We start from the raw sequence: 22,395 nt of genomic DNA, 5'->3' as shown, positions 1-22,395 counted from the left end.
ATCGCCTCAGTTGCAAAATATCTTTGCAATGTTGTGATTTCAATTCAGGGGCAGCTCATTGACTGTGTGTCTTCAAGGAGCAGGACCTCCTATTTAGAGATTGAACAAAGGAGGAGTATCTGTTCAACTGGTCAAAAAAAGCTGTCATCCATTTAGTTTGGGAGCAAAACACCCAGAAAGTTGTAACTTATAGACACCAAAAAGCTATTTTTTAATTATAAAATGAGACCATTCTTGTCCATTTGCTCTTTGACATAGCATGAAGGCATTAAAGTTAACTTTATCGTGCCTGCATAGCCATGCAAAAGATTTAGACGCTCAAACGAACTGGCCACAAACTACAAAAAATATTAGAGACTGTGTTGGTGGGGACCCTGGGGAGAGGCCGAGATGAATCATCCACTCGGTGCTTCTGGCTAAGGATGGAAGCAAACACATTAGTCTTTTGCACTCATGTGCTGGGCGCTTCCATCATTGAGCATGGGGATGTTCTCTGAGCTTCCTCCTCGTCCTGTTAACTGTTTAGCTATCCACCAACTTCCACGACTGGATGTGGCAGAACTACAGAGCTTTGATCTGATTCATCGGTTGTGGGATCCCTCAACCCTGTCTATAGCATTTCACTCCCACTGTTCAGCATGCATGAATGTATCCTGTGTTGCAGCTTCACCAGGTTAGTTCCTCATTTTAAGGTATGCTGCTCCTGGCGTACTCTCCTGCACTCCTCATTGAGCCAGGGTTGCTCCCCTGGCTTGATGGTAATTGTGGAGTGAAGGATATGCTAGGCCATGAGGTTACAGATTGTGGTTAAATACAATTCTGCAGCTGCTGATGGCCCACATCGCCTCATGAAGGCCCAGTTTTGAATCAAGTGGAGGGAGACTGGCTGTACTATCTACCTGATCTGTTCCTTTTGATATCTTGAAAACTTCAACCAAATCACTCCTTAGCCTTCTAAATTTCAGGGAATACAGCTCTAGCTGGTTTCATCTCTCCTCGTAATTTAACCTTTGAAGTCCAGGTATCATTCTGGTAAAAATAAGCTGCACTCCCACAAAGGCAAGTATACCTTTTCAAGTGTGTATTATCTGAACGGCTCATTATGTTCCAGGTGTGGTCTAACCAGGGCTTTGTACCGCTGAAGCATGACTTTTACCCCCTTGTATTTCTGTCCTATAGATTTTTAAAGGCCAGCATCCTTTAGTCTTTTGGATTATTTCCTGTATTTGTTCATACCATTTTAATGATCTATGTACCTGGATCTCCAAGCTCCTTTGGATCTCCACTATTTCAATCTTTTCACTATTTAGAAAATTCCATGTTCTGTCCTATTTAAGTCCAAAGTGGATGGCCTCACATTGGTCTACATGGCAAACCATTTGCCATGGTTTTGCGCATCCCCCTCCTGGAGTTACTGTGTGGTACAGCCAGTCCCCTCTCCTCGGGGTTACTGTGTGGTACAGCCAGCCCCCTCTCCTCGGGGTTACTGTGTGGTACAGCCAGCCCCCTCTCCTCGGGGTTATTGTGTGGTACAGCCAGTCCCCTCTCCTCGGGGTTACTGTGTGGTACAGCCAGTCCCCTCTCCTCGGGGTTACTGTGTGGTACAGCCAGCTCCCTCTCCTCGGGGTTACTGTGTGGTACAGCCAGCCCCCTCTCCTCGGGGTTACTGTGTGGTGCAGCCAGTCCCCTCTCCTCGGGGTTACTATGTGGTACAGCCAGCCCCCTCTCCTTGGAGTTACTGTGTGGTACAGCCAGTCCCCTCTCCTCGGGGTTACTGTGTGGTACAGCCAGCTCCCTCTCTTCGGGGTTACTGTGTGGTACAGCCAGCCCCCTCTCCTCGGGGTTACTGTGTGGTACAGCCAGCCCCCTCCCCTCGGGGTTACTGTGTGGTACAGCCAGCCCCCTCTCCTCGGGGTTACTGTGTGGTACAGCCAGCCCCCTATCCTCGGAGTTACTGTGTGGTACAGCCAGCCCCCTCTCCTCGGGGTTACTGTGTGGTGCAGCCAGTCCCCTCTCCTCTGGGTTACTGTGTGGTACAGCCAGTCCCCTATCCCCGGGTTACTGTGTGGTACAGCCAGTCCCCTCTCCTCGGAGTTACTGTGTGGTACAGCCAGCCCCCTCTCCTCGGGGTTACTGTGTGGTACAGCCAGTCCCCTATCCCCGGGTTACTGTGTGGTAAAGCCAGTCCCCTGTCCCCGGGGTTACTGTGTGGTACAGCCAGCCCCCTCTCCTCGGGGTTACTGTGTGGTACAGCCAGCCCCCTCTCCTCGGGGTTACTGTTTGGTACCGCCAGCCCCCTCTCCTCGGGGTTACTGTGTGGTACAGCCAGTCCCCTCTCCTCGGGGTTACTGTGGTACAGCCAGTCCCCTCTTGGGTGTAACTGTGCCTCACTGTAACCCTGGAAAGGGGATCTCATTGCAACTTCGAAGGACACATGGGGACTCCAGCTGCACTTTTCTGTAAATGAGGGCAGAAGAAGGGACTAACTGGCAAAATAATGGCAGAAATGCCCTGCATGGGCTTTTCTAAGACATATTAGATAGATGCATAACTTATAAACTGTAGCTAGTAGAATAAGTACAAAAGAATCCTAGCTATATTCAATTTATCTCTATTATTGCTAAATTCACTGCCAACAATATCAGTTAAATGAATGCCACTTCTCCAAACAGAAATCAAAAAAAGACTTGTGACACTCCAAGTTAATTGAATCCACTCATTTTAATGTGTAGAGTACATCTGCAGAAATTGAGATTGCTATTTGAGTATAGCACTTATATTAAAGTACCATTAACCAAGCTTCTTTATCCTCTCTGTTCACAAGATGATTTAATGTTTCCTCTTTATCTTTCCCTTCTGCTCCCCTTCTGCTGCTTTTCCTTACCTGTTACTGTGTGACCTGAAACAGGGCGAGCCAGGTGAACTAGGGATGCCAGGCCGCTATGGGGTAAAGGTCAGTGTTGTAGGTTACTTCAATGATTGTGGTTTTCCTTTTATTGGTTAATAATTAGGAGTGACTTCAAAAACTTTGTGGGGGTGAAATTGGTCCTGAGTTGTCGAGGTTAAAGGTGGTCAGAGTTGTACAGAACAAAAAGCTACTTAGAATCTGTTTAAGAACAGCAAAACACCCATTAGGCCCACCAAGGCCATCAATTTTTATACATCACATCCCTTATTTTACCCCTCTTTCCCTCTCTCTATTAAACCAATTCATTCAATCTGCATCAGTAACCTTCCCTGGTAAATTATTCCAGAACTCCATTACCCTTTGAGTGAAATGTTTTGTCTGACTTCCCTCCTAGTCCTAACTTAAGTACCATGGTACCTTGCCACAGAGCACAATGTCCTATAGGAAGGCCTCAGTGTTCTGGTAAGCTGCCTGCCATTTTGTACTAGCTGACAGATTTGTAACCAAACTTCTTGCTGTTCCCAGTCCTCTGTTTTCTTTGCTCTGTGTGTACTGTTTACTCCTATTATTGCTTGAATTTATTTTTTTTAATGACAAATCTTTGTTAATGTGTTTTTCTAAAAAATTATGAGGATTCAGCAGAGTCAGCCTTCAATAGAAGCAAGCCAATAGCACAAAATCCAGCTGTTCACCCTCAGCTGAGCTCAGAATCCTGCACAACAGTGGATAAATATTCATGGAATCACCAGTACAAATTGTGTGACGTAATTCAGATGCGAAGCACCTTTAGGTAACAAATGCAAGATCAAATCAAGTGTAACTTTGGTTGGCTTTAAGCCCAGTGCGACACACCCATTATCAGCACAAAGCAAAGCTTTGAAAATAGTCCAGTGGATTCATGCAATATCTTTAACCTTCACTTTTCATCATCTTACTGTTAGTAGAGAACTGAACCAGTTCTCTTGATGGTAAAACTGAACTAGCATTTGGGCCTCATAAGCAGAACTCTGATGTGTATGGAAGTATACACATTTAGAGCTACTTGTTCCCTAACCACAGAGTGCAACAGAGCAGGAAGGGTAACTCAGGTGGCTCAATCTATATTGAGCCAAGCAAGTACCATTTTGAAATCAGCACCAGTAGAATAACAATACTCAACAATGTGCTTTATAAAAACAGGCATTGAAAAGTATGACATGAAGGCCTCTATCAGCAGACCTTTTAATCCAGGAATTTATTGCCTGACATCATGGTATCACTAATGAAGAGAGAACTCCCAGGGCTTGCAAACAATGGCCTGTAGAATCACTTCAGCATCTTTCTGCTATGTTTCATTCTGATAATGACAATTCTCAAGCATTCCAGCTTTCCTAATTGAACAGATCTAGCTCGTGACCTAAATTCCCAAGGGTTCCATAAGCTATTGCCAATATTTTAAGTCATTAACGTAAGGGGGCAGGTGTAAGCTGGTCAGTGATTAGTCTCAGGCCTGTTGGATGTAACTTCAGGAGTTCCAGACAGTCTAGACTGACAGCTCCAGAGGAAATATTAGGGACTAATTTAATCCACAAAAATATCATAAGGAACTCATCTAATCCTTTTCCCTGGTTTTTGGAGGCTGTGTTGAGCTCAAAGAAGACCAGGTCTTTCACACCTCGTCACTGCAGTTCCTGTGTGGATGCATTGAATGACACATGAGAGACAATACTCCTGCTCCTAATTTGTATGTTAGAAGGTATGTGTGGTGAAAACGTACTTTCATTTCTTCCATCTAAACAATAGTAAAGCATGATAAGCTTCCTACCTTATAATAAGTTTCCAGATTTTAAATTTATCCCCCTCTGCTGAGTACTTCGAATCTCACCTCTCTCGAGGAAACTTTAGCTAAAGTTGATCTTTTCTGATCTTAGACAACAATCAGGCAGTGTTTAAGACAGGAATATCAGTGCCACATGGGTGGCATGGTGTCCTTGCCAGGACAAACTTCCTCAAATTAGGCGATAGGGAGATCTGTGAGTCTGCGATGCAGCCCACTCACCAACAGTCTCAGAGCTAGCATCTGCTCAGCAGCTTCACACTGAAAGTGGAGGGAAGTGAATGTGAAAACAAAAAGCACCTTCCATGAGGGAAGAGTATTTTTCACACAATTGGTAATGGAGTAGACGGGCATGAAAATGGTGTTACAGATCAGCCGCTGATTATCAAAACCACCCAATTTTCATTGAATGGAATTGAATCATTGAAGGTTGGAAAGGAAGAGGTGCATGATTACATCGTCTGTAGCTTGTATATCAGGAGAGATTGTGGGGTGAGGGGGAAATGGGATGTGAGGAGGAGGATTTGGTAGGAGGACGCCATCCTATTCAATGGTCTCAGTCCTGCCACTGGCCATGGCATCAGCAACAGCCATCCCAATAATGGCCAGCACCGTCTCCTCCATGGAGGTTAGAACATGCAAACCCACTTCTCCCTCTCCAGTTAGTTCCTGCTGCCTCCAGATGTGTGCAATTTTATACTGCAGGAAAGAGGGAAGTACGTCAGTGAGTGTGATGCAATCTGTGGGTGATGTGGCTGTCATGGTTGAATAACTGGCAGTCCATTCAAACTGTGAGATGTGGTGTGGTGCGAGAGTTGCAGCAGTGTTATGTATGTGAGGGTGCAGTGGAGCATATGAATGTTAGGTATGAGTCCGGATGGATAGAAATTGTTCAGATGTGATGGGGGTGTGGTGATTTGAGCAGTGACTGAGGCAGTTGGTGGGAAATGGCATTCAAAGATGCATTCACTGACCTTGACCACCAGTGTGAGGTCATAACTTTTTGCAGCACTGCGTTCAGGTCCCTGGGGCTAGACTGCTGTCATTGACCTCCACAGCTATCTGCTCCTACTGCTCTTTCAATGTGTGCCTTTAGGGACTCAATCCCTGCAGGTACACCTCTCCTTCTTTCCACCTTCTCTACCAAGTCTGGGAAAATATGTGTGGCTGGTCTCTTCCTTATCGAGCCTTTTTCTCCTGTCTTGGGGGTCAGATTCAGCTCCCACAAGACTCCCAGCATCTACATTAGCTGCAATGCACCTCCTCTTTAAGAGATGGAAGCTATCTTTAAGCAATGCTTTTATATAATTCTAACGTACCAATTTGGGGCTGCCTGCTGATAGATGCAGCAAAACAATTGCACATTTTGCACTGGCTACATACAGAAATCATGTAAATGAGCAGATAGCACAAAGATGGTGGCTTGTCTGCATGACACCCAGGGGGCACAGGTTAGTCGAGCATCACAATCCTGGTGCCCATTTTTGTGGGTTGTCCAATTTAGCCCACAATGTGTTAAACAAATCGATGGATGGACTGAGAAGCACTTTAGGTCAGCAAGGACAGTATGATAGATGACTGGGACTGGATTCGACTGGGATAAGGAAAGCAGAGCTTTGAAGGAACTGAGGTTTTCAGAGGGTAGAGGATGGGATACCAACCAGGAGAGCAGCGTGATAGCCAAGTCTGAAGATAACAAAGGCATGGATGAAGTGTTCAGCAGTCGATGGGAGACAGGCAATGGTAAGTGGAGGTAAGAGTGACTGCCCTTGACATCAAGACCATATTTAACTTAGTATGGCATCAAGGGGCCCTGGCAAAATTAAAGTCAATGGGAATCAGGAGGAAAACTCTCTGTTGGTTGCAGTCATACCTAGCACAAAGGAAGATAGTTGTGGCTGTTGAAGGGCAATCATCTCAGCTCCAGGACATCACTGCAGGAGTTCCTTAGGGTACTATCCTAGGTCCAACCACCCTCAGCTGCTTCATCAATGACCTTCCCTCCATCATAAGGTCAGAAGTGGGGATGTTCACTGATGATCACACAATGTTCAGCACCATTCGCGACTCCTAAGATTCTGAAGCAGCTGTGCTAATATACAGCAAGACCTGGACAACATTCAAGCTTGGGCTAAGTGGTAAGTAACATTCATGCTACACAAGTGCCAGGCAAGAGAGAATCTAACCATCACCCCATGACATTCAATGGCGCTACCATCGCTGAATCCTCCACTATCAACATCCTGGGGATTACCATTGACCAGAAACTGAACTGGACTAGCCATATAAATAATATAGCTACAAAAGCAGGTCAGAGGCTGGAAATTCTGCGGTGAGAAACTCACCCCCTGAATCCCCATAGCCTGTCCACCATCTACAAGGCACAAGTGTGAAGGAATACATGGAATACTCCCCACTTGCCTGGATGAGTCCAGCTCCAACAACACTAAAGAAGCTCGACAACGTTCAGGACAAAGCAGCCCGCTTGATCGGGAGCCCAGCCGCCAACTTAAACATTCACTCCCCCCACCACTGATGCATAGTGGCAGCAGTATGTACTGTCTATAAGATGCACTGCAGCAACTCATCAAGGCTCCTCTGCCAACACCTTCCAAACCCACGACCTCTACCACCTAGAGCAGGCTTGTCTAACTGGCGACCCGCAGACCACAATGTGGCTTATGGAGCCACTGTTCAAAAGCCGGGTAAGAGAAACAGGTGAGTTAAAAATGCAGGGATGTGAAAGTCAAGATTTTGCAAGGGGCTGCTCCTCTAATCACAGGCTGTTCCTTCCACAAGTTTACGGCGCAGAGAAATGGTCTATGGATGAGCAGCGAACACTAGCAGCAGTGATTGTGCTGAGGGCTGCTGGGCCCAAAGGCAGCTGAGGTGCAGTGTGGCTGGAGCCTGGGCAGGACCAAGTTTTGGCAGGCCCTGGGAGGGCACAGTGCCATGGTGAAAGTGTGGGAGTGAGAGAGTGAGTGAAAAGCCTGAGACTGGGAGTGAGACACGCACACACACTGATCATTTTTATGAATTATCCTTTTTTAACCTAACAGTTTATGATATTGCTTTACTTTTGCTCAGGAATTGTTTTTTTTCTTAATATCTCAACTTTTGTTTGAAATCCAGTTTAATATTGTGCCAAACTTTATCTTTCCAAAATTCGCTCATCAGTCCTTCGTTGAGAAAAAAAATGCAAATGGGCCCCTGAGTGAAAAGGTTGGACAAGCCTGATCCAGGGAGACAAGGGCAGCAGATGCATGGGAACACCACCACCCACAAGTTCCCCTCCAAGCCACACACCATCTTGACTTGGAACTATATTGTTGTTCCTTCACTGTTGCTGGGTCAAAATCCTGGAACTCCCTCCCGAACAGCACTTTGGATGTACCTACACTACGTGGACTACAGTGATCCAAAAACCACCTTCTGAAGGGCCATTAGGGATGGGCAAAATGTGGCCCTGACAGCAATGCTCAAATCCCATGAAAGAATAAAGAAAAATAGGTGGAAGTAGGCAGTCTTTCTGATGAAGGATATGTTGGCTTGGAAAATCAGCTTGGTGTCAAATAGGACGCCAAAATTGCTAACTGTCTGCTCCAGCCAGAGATAGCGAGACACATAGGGTCATTGGCAAAGATACAGAGGTTGCGGTAGGGTCATAAGATGATTGTTTCAGTCTTCCCACGTTTAACTTGATCATCTAAGACTGGATATTGCTATGCAGTCTAATAGTACAAGGGGCAGTGGAGGAGAGGCGGAGAGAATAGGTAGAGCTGGGTATCATTAGCTTACATGTGGAAGCTGAACCCTTGTTTGCCCTTTATGTTGTCAAAGAGCAGTATGGAGATAAGGGAAAAGAGAGACTCAGGAGGGATTGTTGGATGCCTCCCAAGTGTGGGGTTGGGAAAAGAAGCCATTGGTAAAGATCCTGTGGTCAAGATTGGATAAATGAGTAGATACAGGTGAAGGCAGTAATACCAAACTGGACAACAGGCCAGGGATTGTAGGAGAATAGAGTGGGCAACCATGTCAAAGACTACAGTGAGGTCAAGGAGGATGAAGAAGGATTATGAACCATAATTACAGCCACAGTGAACATCACATGGCTATGGTTGGGGCCATTTCATGCTCTGGGATAGGTAGAAACCTGATTGGAGGAATTTAGACAATCGCAAGAAAGATGGGAACTGATTTGGAAGCCAACAACATGCTAAAGGCTTTAGCGAGGAAAGGTAATTCAATGAAGGGGCGCTAATTTTCATAGACAGAAAGTTGGTTTTTTTGAGGTGGGGGTTCATGATGGCAGATTTGAAAGCACTGGGATAGTTCCTGCTGAGAGAATATATTTACACTGTCAGCTAGCATGGGGGCCAGGAAGGGTCATTGAGTGATCAGCAGTTTAATGGAAATGGGTGATCAAGATGAGCTTGGAGCGGACATGAAGAAAGGGAAACAAAACTAAACAGATGTAGGAGTTCAAAGCTGGATAGTGGGGCTCGGCTAGAGGGAGAATTGTCCTAATAGGCAAGGGGAACAGGGAAAGCAAGGGTTAGTGTAGAGGCAGCTGAACGGACAATCTCTATGATGTCCTCTTTTCCCATCTAAAGCATTCAACTACTTCTTGAATTGTTCCCCCATTCTACCTGGAAGACCACTGCAACAGAACAAAATGTCTGACTCAGTCCATTTCTGCACAAGTACTCCTCATGTTCAAAACATTTACTAGAATCACTGTGCAAATGGACAGAGAGCAATCATTACCCTAAATTATCTAGTTGTTTCAGGTAAAAAGGAGGTACTTGGCAGGGTTGAAATAAACCTCAAAAATGTAATACATTATATATTTAAAAAGATGAAAGATTTTACTCCTTAGGGCTCACTCATCCATCATGCTTGTAGTGGACTCTGAAGGAGACAATTGTTTTTTTGCATGTGGTGCACATGTAACTCATCAAAGAAGCACAGACTGAAGTTTACTTAACAGCTTCCATTTATGAAGCAAGCTGTGTTCTTTCCTCATCTCTGTGCCCCACAAACATTCACACTTCTTTCTTACTGAGACATTCTGACACATGCATGTGGTTTTCCCCCTGGGCTATATTGTTTGGCAGGGTTTCACTTGTATTAATAGAGTGTCTGCAACCCTCGGTCACAAGCCCGAGGTATTTCACAGCTGCCTCAACAATGGAGCAGGTAGCGTATCTGGAGGCTATGAATCTAATTCTCAAGTGAGAGCATTAGGTTGTCTCTTCTCCCATAGTAACAATTTTCTCTTTTTTCTTGCATCCAGAGGGACCCATTGCCAAAATAATGTCATGCCTGTACCTTTACAATAAAGAGAACAAGAAATAGCACCATCAAATGCTGCAAACTGATATTGCAACTTGTAAGAGCGTAAGAATTGCTAAATGAAAAAGCATGAAGGGCCATCTGGTTTGCCTATCATCCTGGTATTGCATGCCAAAACAATAATGGAGTTGATGATGAATCGTGCCAATCAATCTCTATCAATTAGTCTACTACAGACCCAGACATGGGGTGAGGATAACCTACAGTCATATAAGGTTTGAAAACCAGAGAACAAGAACAAGAGGCTCAAAACCAGAGAACAAGATCAGAGGCTCAAAGTCACGTGTTTCTGTCAGACATACTACAGTTTCCAAATTTCATGACTCAAATTACACATATACTAATCCAAAAGATTATTTTCTGCAACTAATTTACATTTGAATAAATCACTACTTTCTGTTTCCACTGCCTCCCTAGGCTGTCCATAGATTCATCACTCACTCTTTGAAATATTGTTTCTCCAAATGAGGTTTAAATTTACCTCCCTTCAAGCACAGGACCTGTGGTTCTAATTTACTGGGCAATTTGAAACAACTTGCTGTAATCTACATAATTTTAGTCCATTTTGAATTTTAAAGTCGGCAATCACGTCAACTCTCAACTTTCTCTGTTCCAGTGAGAACATACTCAGCCTATAAAATCGCTCTGTAATCCAGTCCCTCCCCCGTCCCCTCAATCTTTCCGGTTGCCCTCTTGTATATCCTGTCAATCTTTGCAATATCCTTTGTCCACTATGGCAACCAAAACTGTATACAGTATTCCAAGTGCATTTTCCCTAGTGATTTATAAAGTGGAAGGATTACCTCACTATTATGGTTCTATCTTGGCCTTTTAATACTTTTCAACATCTGATTTGTTTTACTCGCTGCCACTGAGCAATGTTACAAAAGATTCAGTTTGTCGTCAATCAGGGCTCCCAGAAACTTTTTTTTTTATTTCCCATACATATTTTCTTTTCTATTTTCAATAATATTTCCTTCCTGAATTTTTTGGCTTATGTTGGTGTTTCTCTACATTGAACTTCATCCACCATTTGTCTGCCAAATTCCCAGGTATATCTATTTTGTCCTGCGACTTATCCTGTTCAGTTTTGGAGCCAACTACCATTCATTAGCTTTGCATCATATGTAAATCTAGGCACTAAGCTTTTGACCCCAACTTCAAGTCAATTATGAAGGTGTTTTACAGGACCCTGCAGGGCACCACTGGTATCATTCTCCCAGGTTGATGACAATCCATGTACTCCACTCTTTGGTTCCTACAGGCCCCTGATTACATACCCATTGGAAAATGTTTCAGCTAATTCCTGCTTGCTTTAGTTTTATTGCCGCCCTTTCCCCGGTAAATGTATCAAAGGCCTTAATGAAATCCAAATATACCAACCCTCCACTGCCTTGCCCAAAACAAACTCCTTAATCACACCCTCAAGAGAAATCAATAGGTTTGACTGACAAAACATCAGCTTCATGAACCCACACTGACTGTGCAGGTAGAGTCCCTCAAATCCGGCAGCCTTTTCCCGCGCTCCAGCAAACCTTGGCCCCAACCGAACGAGTGCGGAGATGGGGGAGGATATTTAGCTAATACCGTACTTGGGATCGGGACATATGCCTATTCTTGCTGCGGTACAGGGTACCTGTAATTGAGTTTCGATGCCATTAAGGCCTTTCATAGGCACTGGGTGCCATCTAGCAGTTGCTGCAAGCAGTGAAATGCCCATTAAGCTAACGTGCTTTGAAATCACACTTGTTGGTTTTCCCGCGTCTCCTATTCACTGAACTCAGACGCTCTGATTCTGAAAACCGGCAAGTTCGAAATCCCGGCGTGGACTCAGTCCCGTGGTTGCCGGGTTTAAGGGACTCCACCTGCATAATGTTATTTCTGTCTAAATGCTCCACAATATAATCTTTAATCGGGGTTTCCATAACTTTACCCACAATGGAAGTCAAACTCACAGGTTTATTGTTTCCTGGGTCACTTTGTTACCTATTTAAAAAAAAAAGGCGTAACATCTGGATATTTCCGTCTGCAGGTATCTCTCCAGTATTCAGCGATTTCTGGAGGATTTATGCCAGAGTTCAGCAATGTCTTCCCTTCTTTCATTAAAAATCCTCGGGTGCATCTCTTCGGCCCCTGAAATTTATTCACTTTAAGTTTGCATAGTTGTTTGCTAGTCTTACTGGTATTAATGTGAATAACATCACAACATAGCTCTGCAACACACTTTTTCTTTCCCGAGCGAAGACTGAGGCAAAAACTGATTGAACACTTCTGCAGCCTCTGTAGCATAGTCGCCTTAAACACACCAATCGTACCTTAAGTGGCCCAACTCCATCCTTTATTTTGTTATTACCTTTCATTTCCTTTGCCATATTCAATTTAAAAATGTTCTTTGTCATTTTGATGCATTTCGTATACTCCAGGCAATCTGTCTAAATTCTGTGCTGTTTCTTTCATGGCCTTAACCACGATTTCTTTCAACAACCACTTGTATTTATATAGTGCTTTTAATGTCATAAAATGTCACAAGGTGCTTCACAGGAGCTTTCAAAGTAAATTTTGGCACCAAACTACATAAGGTAATATTAGAGGAGATGGCTCAAAGCTGGGTCAGAGCTAAGTTTTAAGGAGCATATTAAAGGAGGAAAGAGGGGCAGAACAGTTTAGGGAGGGCATCCTAAAGTGTAGGGCCAAGGCAGCTGAAGGCATGGCCACCAATGGTGGAGCAATTAAAATCAGGGATGCTCAAGAGGTGGGAATTAGATGAGCACAGATATCTGAGGGTTGTGGGACTGGAGCAGATTACAAAGAATGGGAGCAGTAAGGCCATGAAGGGATTTGAAAGCAAGGATGAGAATTTTAAAATCAAGGTGTTGTTTAACTGAGAGCTAGTGTAGGTCAGTGAGCACACGGTGACCAAAATTTGGTGCGAGTTCAGACACAGGCAGCAGAGTTTTGGATGACCTCAAGTTTTCCTTCTACGAGTTGCTTCAATCCAGCAGGAGTGCCTTTAAGTTTGGTACCTTTGCTTTGATTGGCTACATATTGATCCATTGCATTCAGAGCCACCTCCTTGAAGGAACGCGGTAGTTCCTGAACTTCCCTCACCAAGTTCAAATCTGCTGGGTGTGTTCTGCCAATTCTTCTGAAGTGTCTAAAGTTGGCCCCCTTCAAATTTAACAACTTTGTTTGGGTTCTTTTTTCCTTTTTTATTTAATTTATTAATATTTTTAGCTTCACACTATTGGGATTAGACTTGTACTTTGATTTATGTTGACATTGTTACACCTTTAGATTTACTCTACCTAGTATGAGTGCTCCCTTACACCTATTACACCTACACTTACAACCAACTCTCCTCCCTCCACTGCCACCCACCCCCCTTAGACCCTCAAAAATGCAAATGTCTTGCATTAAAAGGTATTATATGTCTGAAATATCTGCAATGTTTAGGCTTTGCAACTTTCCAATGAGCAAGGAGTTAACTTATCAAGAGGACATTGTTTTTATGACACCGTATTTGGTGCTTTTTGTTTAGGGAAGAACTGGGGAACCACACACTGAGCCGAATTTAATGTAGGTAAGGGGGGCGCTCGCCCACCAGCTGGAGAGCTGTTGGGAGCCTTGCATCGCCTCCTTTCGGGAAGGCCCGCTCACTCATGCCAATCAGGCAGCAATGGGCCATTATTATGATCAAAGACCCCGGGGGAAGAAATAACGCACCCCCTAGAGCTGCTGGCTGGTAAGAAACTGGCATCTATGCTCTTCCTGGCAGTGCCATCAGGGAGCTGGTGGCTGCCGCCAGTAATGCACCCACCTGAGACTTAGGATCGTCAAGGGGCCCAGGCCACAGGCGAGTGATGGCAAGAGAGGGCTCATGGAGGAAAAGGAGAGATATTGGCAGCAAGGGCAGGGGGTTGGCCCTCAGGGCCCTCTTTCCTGATGTCATTTCCCTCAATCTGGCACTGAGTGCCTTTGAACAAGGGTCCCCCCATGGAAGTCTACAAGCAGCCCGACAAGGTTTGCTTTTTGGGGTTCTGGCATTGCAAGACCCCGCCTGCCACTGGGTGAATTCCAGGGCATTAAATGGGTATTAATTGGTGATGGGGCAGGAAGGTACCCCACGAACCTTTCTTTCTTTCTTCCGGTAAAGCGGCCGTAATGGTGGGAGAAGATGGGGAATGCGGGAGAGGACAGTTTGGTCACCTTATTGAGGTCCAGGGCCCACCCTGATACTATTTTCAGGTGGGCCAATGGATGGCCCAGCGTCACACCCCTCTGAAACAAGCAGCTAGCTGCTTCACCAGCTGAAAGACTCAGTGGCTTTTTTCAGGTAAAATGGGTGAAGTATGCACCACACATAATCCATGTATTTGTACCAGGTGTTGAATGGCCAAACCAGCAGCCCTTTAAGGCACTACTGAAAGCCAATCACAAAACAGCCACAGAGATTTTAATGCTTTGTTTATGAGAAACAGGTGCCTGCTTTTGAATCCACAAACATTCCTCCAGCCTGCTGATGGCTCATGCAACGTATTCCATCCCTGGAATCAACTTTCTCCTTATACCCCTCTCTCTCCACCTCCACCCCCAACCCCCCCAACTGGGTCCAACCTGCCAACTGAATTTCCACCCTCTCATACCCAGCATGGTGCAGAATAGTGAATATTTGGCATCTAGAGCTCATTTATAGCTTTGAAATGAGGCCCTGAACCTGTACGTGGTTGTGGTTTCTCGATGTCGATGGTGGGAAGGCAGCACGGCCCCTATGCTGATACCGTGCCCAGTTTAGAAAGAAGTAAAAGAGCACCCCAATGTATTCAGATCATTAAAATGCAATATCTGACAGGGACACAATGCAATAAATAATCCACTCGATGTGGTATTTAACAGATGCACAGCGTATTCGGTCGACTGGAGAGTTTACAACTTTGAAGTTCTTAACCATGAGGTTTTGCTGTAGATAGCATGTTCTAATCAAATTTTTCTGTGTTAATTCTCCATCCAAATTGTTAAGTGTCAATTGATAAACTGGCGGTGATCATCATAGTTATTTTTCTTCCAATGTGGATACCATCAGCTATTAGTTTTGTAATAAGTGAAAGAAATGAATCACATACTTCATAGCATATATACTGTAACAGTATACTTATATATGGAAGTGATTTGAAGGCTGTAATCTGATTGCATATGTTGCAGAATATATATGGTGTGTGTTTATATTGTATATATATGCAAAAACATTGACAAAATTTGAGGTTTAACCAAACTGGCCAGATTCCTGTTTTCTTCAATGTTGAGTTGGTACAATTCTGAAGAGTGTTAAGTATATTTGAAGTCAGGGACATCCAAATGTTTAACTTTGTGGACTAGTTGCTGGCACGAAGCTTAGCTCAAAGACAGAAACCCATTGAGATTCACTGTCATAGTTTATCAAGTGAGCCCCTCAATGTGGATTGCTTCTTGACAGTTATTGCCCAATCTCCACCATACAATACATCTGGTGTGAAATTTCTGTCCATCACACTTAGCGTCATACTCAACGTTCTCACTCAGATCTTCCTGTAATTGTAATAGCACATCTATTGAAACTGAATTATGATTATTTCTGTGTTCCAGGGTGAACGTGGAGACCATGGGGATTCAGGGCCTATGGGACCCAGAGTACGTTGCTTTGTATTTTTCAGTATTCTAGTTGTCATACATTTTCCATTTGTGGACCTGAATTGACTGTGACCTGTAATGATGTTCTTTTAGGGTCCACCTGGACAGAAAGGAGAACAAGGGGTAACAGAGATAATAGACTACAACGGCCATATCCATCAAGCACTACAGGTGAGTGGAACTGCACCAAACCCTCTATTCCCTTAAGATTTTGCACAAAACAACTTTTTTATATATATATCAAACATATGATGTAGGACAACATGCGTTTCAGGAGGAATAGCTCGATCTTACACCAGATCCTGTATTGCAGGTGTTGTTTCTGCTGTTAAGGTGAGGGGTGTCAGTGTTGAGCACTTTTTCACTTTGGACACTCGATGACAGCATATGCCAAATCAGGCATTGGTCAGAGAGAGAGAGTAAAGCACCAGTTGCTCTGCTTCATTCCCCAACCTTCAAAAAGATACTTTCTAATGCACCAGCCTGACATTTTTATTTCCTGCATCTAATGGGGTCTCTGAGTGAACTTGTCAACTTAGAACCAACCAGTGCTAAGTTGTGAGTGCATACCCATTGGAACTGGAAGTATAAATGGGATTGGCCTTGTTACATAGATACCTCAATTCCACCATTCCACCATTCCCAGAATGAAAAAAACAGTAAAAACTGGAAAATAAGAATACTGGTCTGAACTGGTCTTGTATACTTTAAAATGAAACACCAGTAAAAACTGGGAAATAAGAGTACTGGTCCGAACTGTTTTGCCTTCTGAGTTCTGACCACTTTCTGCCAGTTATGCTGCTTCTTTCCCAACTGGCTAGTCAGTGCAGTATCTTCCTGCACCACCACACACTCCCCCCGCCACCCTCCAACAACACTGTTGGCACCCCCCTATTTATGTGGATGACAGTCAGTCAAAATTGCGCAAATTAGCTAACCCCACCCTGAACTCAGATACTCTGGTGAGGTCAGGAGCAGAGGTCAGTGCCAAAACAGTCATGGCAGCAAAGCAAGATTGTGGAATCTCAGCCCCAGTATCTCTATTTTAATCTCAATTTTATTTCTGGCTCTTCTGTTCATTTCTGTGGTCTCAAGCATCTGTTGATATAAGAAGTTCTTTTTATCTCAGTGTCTTCAAAGCTTTTGTTAGCTTAATTTAGCTTTAAAGGCAAACTTAACTCAGAGTGCAAATATTAGATTGGTATCATGAAAGACTATGATCTTCTGCTTGTAATATTCCTATCTCTCATCATATGTAGCAGATCTATACTGGTCTGTTATCCTATCTGTATAATACTGTTTGCTAAAAAATAATTGTGCAATTATATACTCCTTACTTTGTTTTCCATTGAGGTTATATCATAGCAATAGATATAGGTACCAGATGTGTTGTTAAGAACAGCTAGTCCTTTTAGATTGCCTAGGACAGTGAGCACAGATTGCCAGACATATATATTAATCAAATATTGTTTAACTTTAAAACACTGTTATTTTGAAGTGGAGTTATTGTAGAGAGCTTTTAACCCATTGGTTTTAAAATGTTGGATTGTGTTTTCATATCTCAGTTACCATGACAACCTTGAAGGCTTCTTCCATCTGTGTGGGCTTTTGCATTGTAATAAAACAGTTTATGCTAAGTACATTTTATCCTAGAAAATTTTATCCAGTAATAAACAAGCATTATTGAAAATCTAAATAAATCCTGTGGGAATATCTGCATTAAAGCTCTAGCGGTCCCTTAGTCGGCCTTTCTTGTGGAATCTGCATTGCTGGCATGGAGAGGATAATTGTGAATGCACAATCACAAGACTGAGGTGGTAATTCTCGCCTTCACTACTTGGACAGTAAACTAGTAGAGCAGTGTTATGACGTGACAGATGATGTGTGCCAGGCAGACCAAATCCACAAGGGAAACTTGGTCCCACTATCACAATGGTTTTGCAAGATGTGTGCACTGAATTCAGAGGTATTGAGTCTGCCAAGACCTTTAGAGATCTTAAAAATTAAATTAAAATATTGATTAACAAAATAAAAGATTTCAAGCACATACATAAGACAACAATTGCTTACTGCTATAACAACTCCTAAAATTCCTAATTAACCTGACTTCCAGTAACACACTCACTTTAAGGCAGCCGTCCAAAATAGATTTTAGATTTAAAACCAAAACCAGCAAGTTAACACAGTACCCATTTAACAATGGAATTCCAAATGGCTTTCTCCAACTTCAGTTACTGGACATAACAGACTCATGCACAAATGGCTGGAGGCTTCTTGGAGGTTGTTTCATGCACTCCTGTTAGGTCTTACATGGATCTCTCCTCACATAGCCTTTCATTCTCCTTTATATATGTTTCTCTCTCTTTAATATGTAAATTCTATTGTTCCATATGTCTTTGGAATGGTACCTTTCCCATAATATAAAAACTTTAAACTTGCTAATATTGTCAGTAACTTTTGGGAAAAATAAACATAGTCCTTAGCCTTGCTTATCTGGCTAGTTGTAAAACAGACTAACATCCCTTTGAAATCCAAACAATCCCTTCATTTGTCTAAAAATGCAAATTCCCTCCACACCTTACATGCTAAGCCAGCATCCATGTTTACTCATTAGCACTTCAAACACATTTCTACATCTAGTTTCTTTTGATAATTCCAAATTTGCAGTCTACCTGACTCCAAATGTAATTAAATCACACAGGCAGACCCAACTATACTCACACCCATAAACTTACTTTACAATAAACCAGAAAAATATTATGAAAATGATTATACTATCGTAACAAGCAGATTGTCTATCAGTTGTAAAAAGCATCCGATTTCAATTTTCATTGATTTCAGTGGAATGGGACAGGTTCCAAAATGGGTGGGTGAACTGCCCTGCAAGGTCTATGCTCAAATGGTGATGGTGAAAATTACTGCTAAATTGCCAGACTGACTTTGGACAATGCCCTTTAATTTCTGATTCTGGACTTGAATCCAGCTCAAGCAGAGAGGATGAAACACTCTTTCCTCTCATGACACTAAGATAATTGCTTCAAATGTGTTTAAGCCATCTCAGCCTGCTCCTAATGGGCAGTAAGCCACAGTTGAGAACTGTATATAAATTAATCCTATTTTGAAAATGTCACAGCTCTCATCTGTCTGACATAAGAAAAGGTAATGTCACTCTCCAATAGGATGCGCTCTCCTGCAGTTGGCCTTGAAGCTCACCTTAGGCCCAATAGGAAAGGTGCTTGTAGGTCATTTTAAGTCAATTTAGGAAGAATATCGGGAACCTGCTGAAAAAAAAACAATCTTTATCACCTTTTCCTTTGGCTTTATTTTATAATGCCTACAAGAGTTCATCAGTACATCAGCCACTAAGGAGGCGAACCTACCATCTTGGGCTTTGTTGCATCTATACAAGGATTGTTTTATTGATCTAAAGGTAGCAAGCACAGAACTGCAGTAGTTGGACAGAGCTGCTAAATCGGAAGCCCAGTGGAAACCCAATTTATATTCACAAATGGGGTTTCTGGTAAAGTTACGGCAATGGATAAGAAGCAGCTCCAAGGAAATTCCGGGCTCTAGTAAATAAAATCAGCCACACAGCTTTCAGGAATATATTCAATGTACAGTATGTCTTCAGTACATATCCATCTGCAGAAATAAATAATCTGCAGAAATAGTTAAAACTTTTACAAGTTTGTCCTTACATTTTCTTTCTTTAATTTTGGCATTGTCAACAGAGGATCACCACCTTAACTGTGACGGTAACATGATGGTTCCTGAGGGTTACTGCATGAGCTGTTATGTTTTATGGCTGTATTATTATGAATTCAGGCTGTTGTAAATAATTGTCTGATATGCTGAAGTTCAGACCAGTAACAGTGTTAATACACTGAATGAAGAAAGTTTCTATATAACCTGCCATTAATGTAAGCTTCTTGGTACACCTTATTAGTGAATTACAATAACCACTCATTGCTTACGTTCTTCATCAGTGTTCTATTAGTTTAGCACCTTTTACCGTAGACATTATTATTCTGCACCCGGCCAGCTCTGTTTTGTACTGTTGTGCTTTTATTTTTGATTTCATAAAAACAAATTGCATGACCTATGGAAGGATGTTGATCTAAAAATATTTCAATTCTTTGCATGCAAAAGTAATTCATTTCTGTTTCTGGGTCATCAGGGACCACCAGGGCCTCAAGGATCTCCAGGAATGCCAGGACCAAAGGTAAGAAATCCTTATTTATTTTCCATGATTGACAGCGGGCTTTCTCAATAGTCACTGGGGACAGCCTAATTTTAATGACATAGACTGAAAAGGATGGTGCAGAGTGAAACTTGGTTTCCTGCTGTCAATGCTGCTGTTTTTAAAGGAAGCAGATTTGTATTGTAAGTGTTCATTTACGCACAGCCAGTGTGAGATCTGTTCAGGTGGAACATGTGCACGGGTTTGCACGTCCACCGTTAAATCGGTGCAAACCTGTTCAGAATAACGCTGGCTTATACAAAGCTCCATAAAGCAACATTAAGGAACTGCATGCAAGCTTGCACAGCTGCTCCGTGACTAAATGTTTCACTATTTAAGTGGAACCTGCTTATTGGGTTATTGAATGAAAATAATTTTTTCCTTAAAACAAAGAAGCCCTATTACACTGGATATTTTCATAACAAAAATAAAACAAAAAAAATACAAATTCACAGTCGGTCAGTCAGCATCTGGAAGCAAATGATACAGCAACATTTTAGTTGGGACTCTATCCAAATTACCAGAAAAACTGATGCTGTCGCTCTAATAAAGGTCTCCCATAAAACACTAACCTATCTTTCCCTTCCAGCTTCTGATTGCATTTCCAATATTACTGTTTTCCAGCATTTGCGTTTTCCATCTTTTTAATAAAACATTTCAATACTTATTCAAATCTAGTACATTAGGAATCAATAAAATGCACAATTCCAAGAGATGTCCCAATTGGTGTATTTATGGCAATGATTGAGTCAAGCCAAGTTGTTCTGACTTGAAGTAAATAAGATAAGGTGGCAGAGCAGGTTATATTAGGAAAGGTAACATTGCCATTTAAGCGACCACTAATTTGTACTTAAAATGTGAATGAGACTCACAAGCCAGTATTTATTGCATTCAGAGCCAACCATATAGCGTGGGACTGAACTTGCATGCAGGCCAGTCCAGGTAGGAGTGGTGGGTTGCCTTTGCTGAAGGTCACTAATGATTTCTGTTGCACTTTTACAACAACACAGCAGCTTTATTGGTCACACATTACTAAATTTATTAAATAAAATTTCAAAACTTGCTGTGGTAGGATTGTGAACTCACAATCTCTAGATTGCTAAGGCAGCACCATAACCACTAGGCTACTGCACTCTACCTTGAAGTAAACATTAATGCCAGACTAGATGTGGCTAGATTAAATTTGAGACTATAGCCAGGATTTTCTGGTCCCGCACGCGGTGGGAATCGTTGTAAAATCCCGGCATATATAGCTTTGATTTTATATATATATATATGATGCCAATAGCAACAACTAGTATTTATATTTATAAAGCATCTATAATGTAATAAAATGCCCCAACGCACTTCACAGGCGCATTCTAAAGACTGACAGCCACGTAAAAACTTTGTCAAAGAAGTAGGTTTTAAGCAGCGTTTTAAAGGAGGAAAGTGAAGTGGAGAGGTGGAGAAGTTTAGAGAGAGAATCCCAGAGCTTAGAGTCTTGGCAGCTGAAGGCATGGCTTCCAATGACGGAACGATTAAAATCATAGATACTCAGAATTAGAGGAGTGCAGATTTCTTGAAGAGCTGGGAAGATGGAGGTGATTATAGAAATAGGGAAGGACAAGGCCATGGATGGATTTGAAAACAACAGTGAGAACGTTAAAATCGAGGCGTTGCTTTACTGGGAGCCAATGTAGGTCAGTGAGCACAAGGGTGATAGGTTGAAGGAATTTGATGCAAGTCATGATACAGGCAGCAGAGTTTAGGATGACCTCAAGTTGTTGGAGGGTAGCATATGGGAAATCAATCAGGAGCACATTAGAATAATCAAGTCATAACATTCAAGGCTATGAGCCAAGTGGTGGTAAATGGGGTTAGGTAGGTAGGTCAGCTGTTTCTCACGTGTCGGTGCAGACTTGATGGGCCGAAGGGTCTCTTCTGCATTCTGTGATTCTATGAAGTCTGGAAGTAACAAAGACATGGAAGAGGTTATCAGCAGCCGATAAGCAGAGGCGGAGAAGGGCGATGTCACAATGGTGGAAATTGCCGGTCTTGGTGATGCCACAAGTACGTGGTCGGAAGCTTATTTCAGGTCAAGTTGATACCAAAGTTGTAAACAGTCTGTTTCAGCTACAAACAGTTGCCAGAGAGAGCGATGGAGTCAGTGGCTAGCGAACGATGTTTGTGGTAGGGACTAAAGACAGTAACTTTGGCCTAGTTGCCAATATTTAGTAGGAGCAATTTTCTGCTCATCCAATATTGGACATTGGACAAGCAGTGTGACAATTTAGGGACACTGAAGGGGTCGAGAAAGTTGGTGGTCAGGTAAACCTGTCATCAGTGCTGCTGAAAATTGACACTTTTTTCAGGCGACATCGACAAGGGGCAGCATGTAGATGAGAAAGAGGAGGTGTCCTAGGATAGATC

The 22,395-nt window shown here is 42.9% G+C and overlaps 1 protein-coding gene across 1 annotated transcript in view; it reads left to right on the top strand.

Moving 5' to 3' along the window:
• col25a1 (collagen type XXV alpha 1 chain) overlaps nucleotides 1–22,395 on the top strand; it is a 227,159-nt gene that overhangs the window by 104,665 nt on the left and 100,099 nt on the right. The window contains exons 17-21 of the mRNA XM_078544797.1: nucleotides 2,909–2,953; nucleotides 15,699–15,743; nucleotides 15,837–15,914; nucleotides 19,475–19,498; nucleotides 19,921–19,965. Coding sequence (XP_078400923.1) covers nucleotides 2,909–2,953; nucleotides 15,699–15,743; nucleotides 15,837–15,914; nucleotides 19,475–19,498; nucleotides 19,921–19,965 — 237 coding nt within the window. The remainder of the gene's footprint in view (nucleotides 1–2,908; nucleotides 2,954–15,698; nucleotides 15,744–15,836; nucleotides 15,915–19,474; nucleotides 19,499–19,920; nucleotides 19,966–22,395) is intronic.

This window comes from Cetorhinus maximus, chromosome 1 (assembly GCF_964194155.1).
Source record: "Cetorhinus maximus chromosome 1, sCetMax3.hap1.1, whole genome shotgun sequence".
In the NCBI taxonomy this organism is placed as follows: domain Eukaryota; kingdom Metazoa; phylum Chordata; class Chondrichthyes; order Lamniformes; family Cetorhinidae; genus Cetorhinus; species Cetorhinus maximus.
This window is presented reverse-complemented; position numbering and strand designations above follow the sequence as displayed.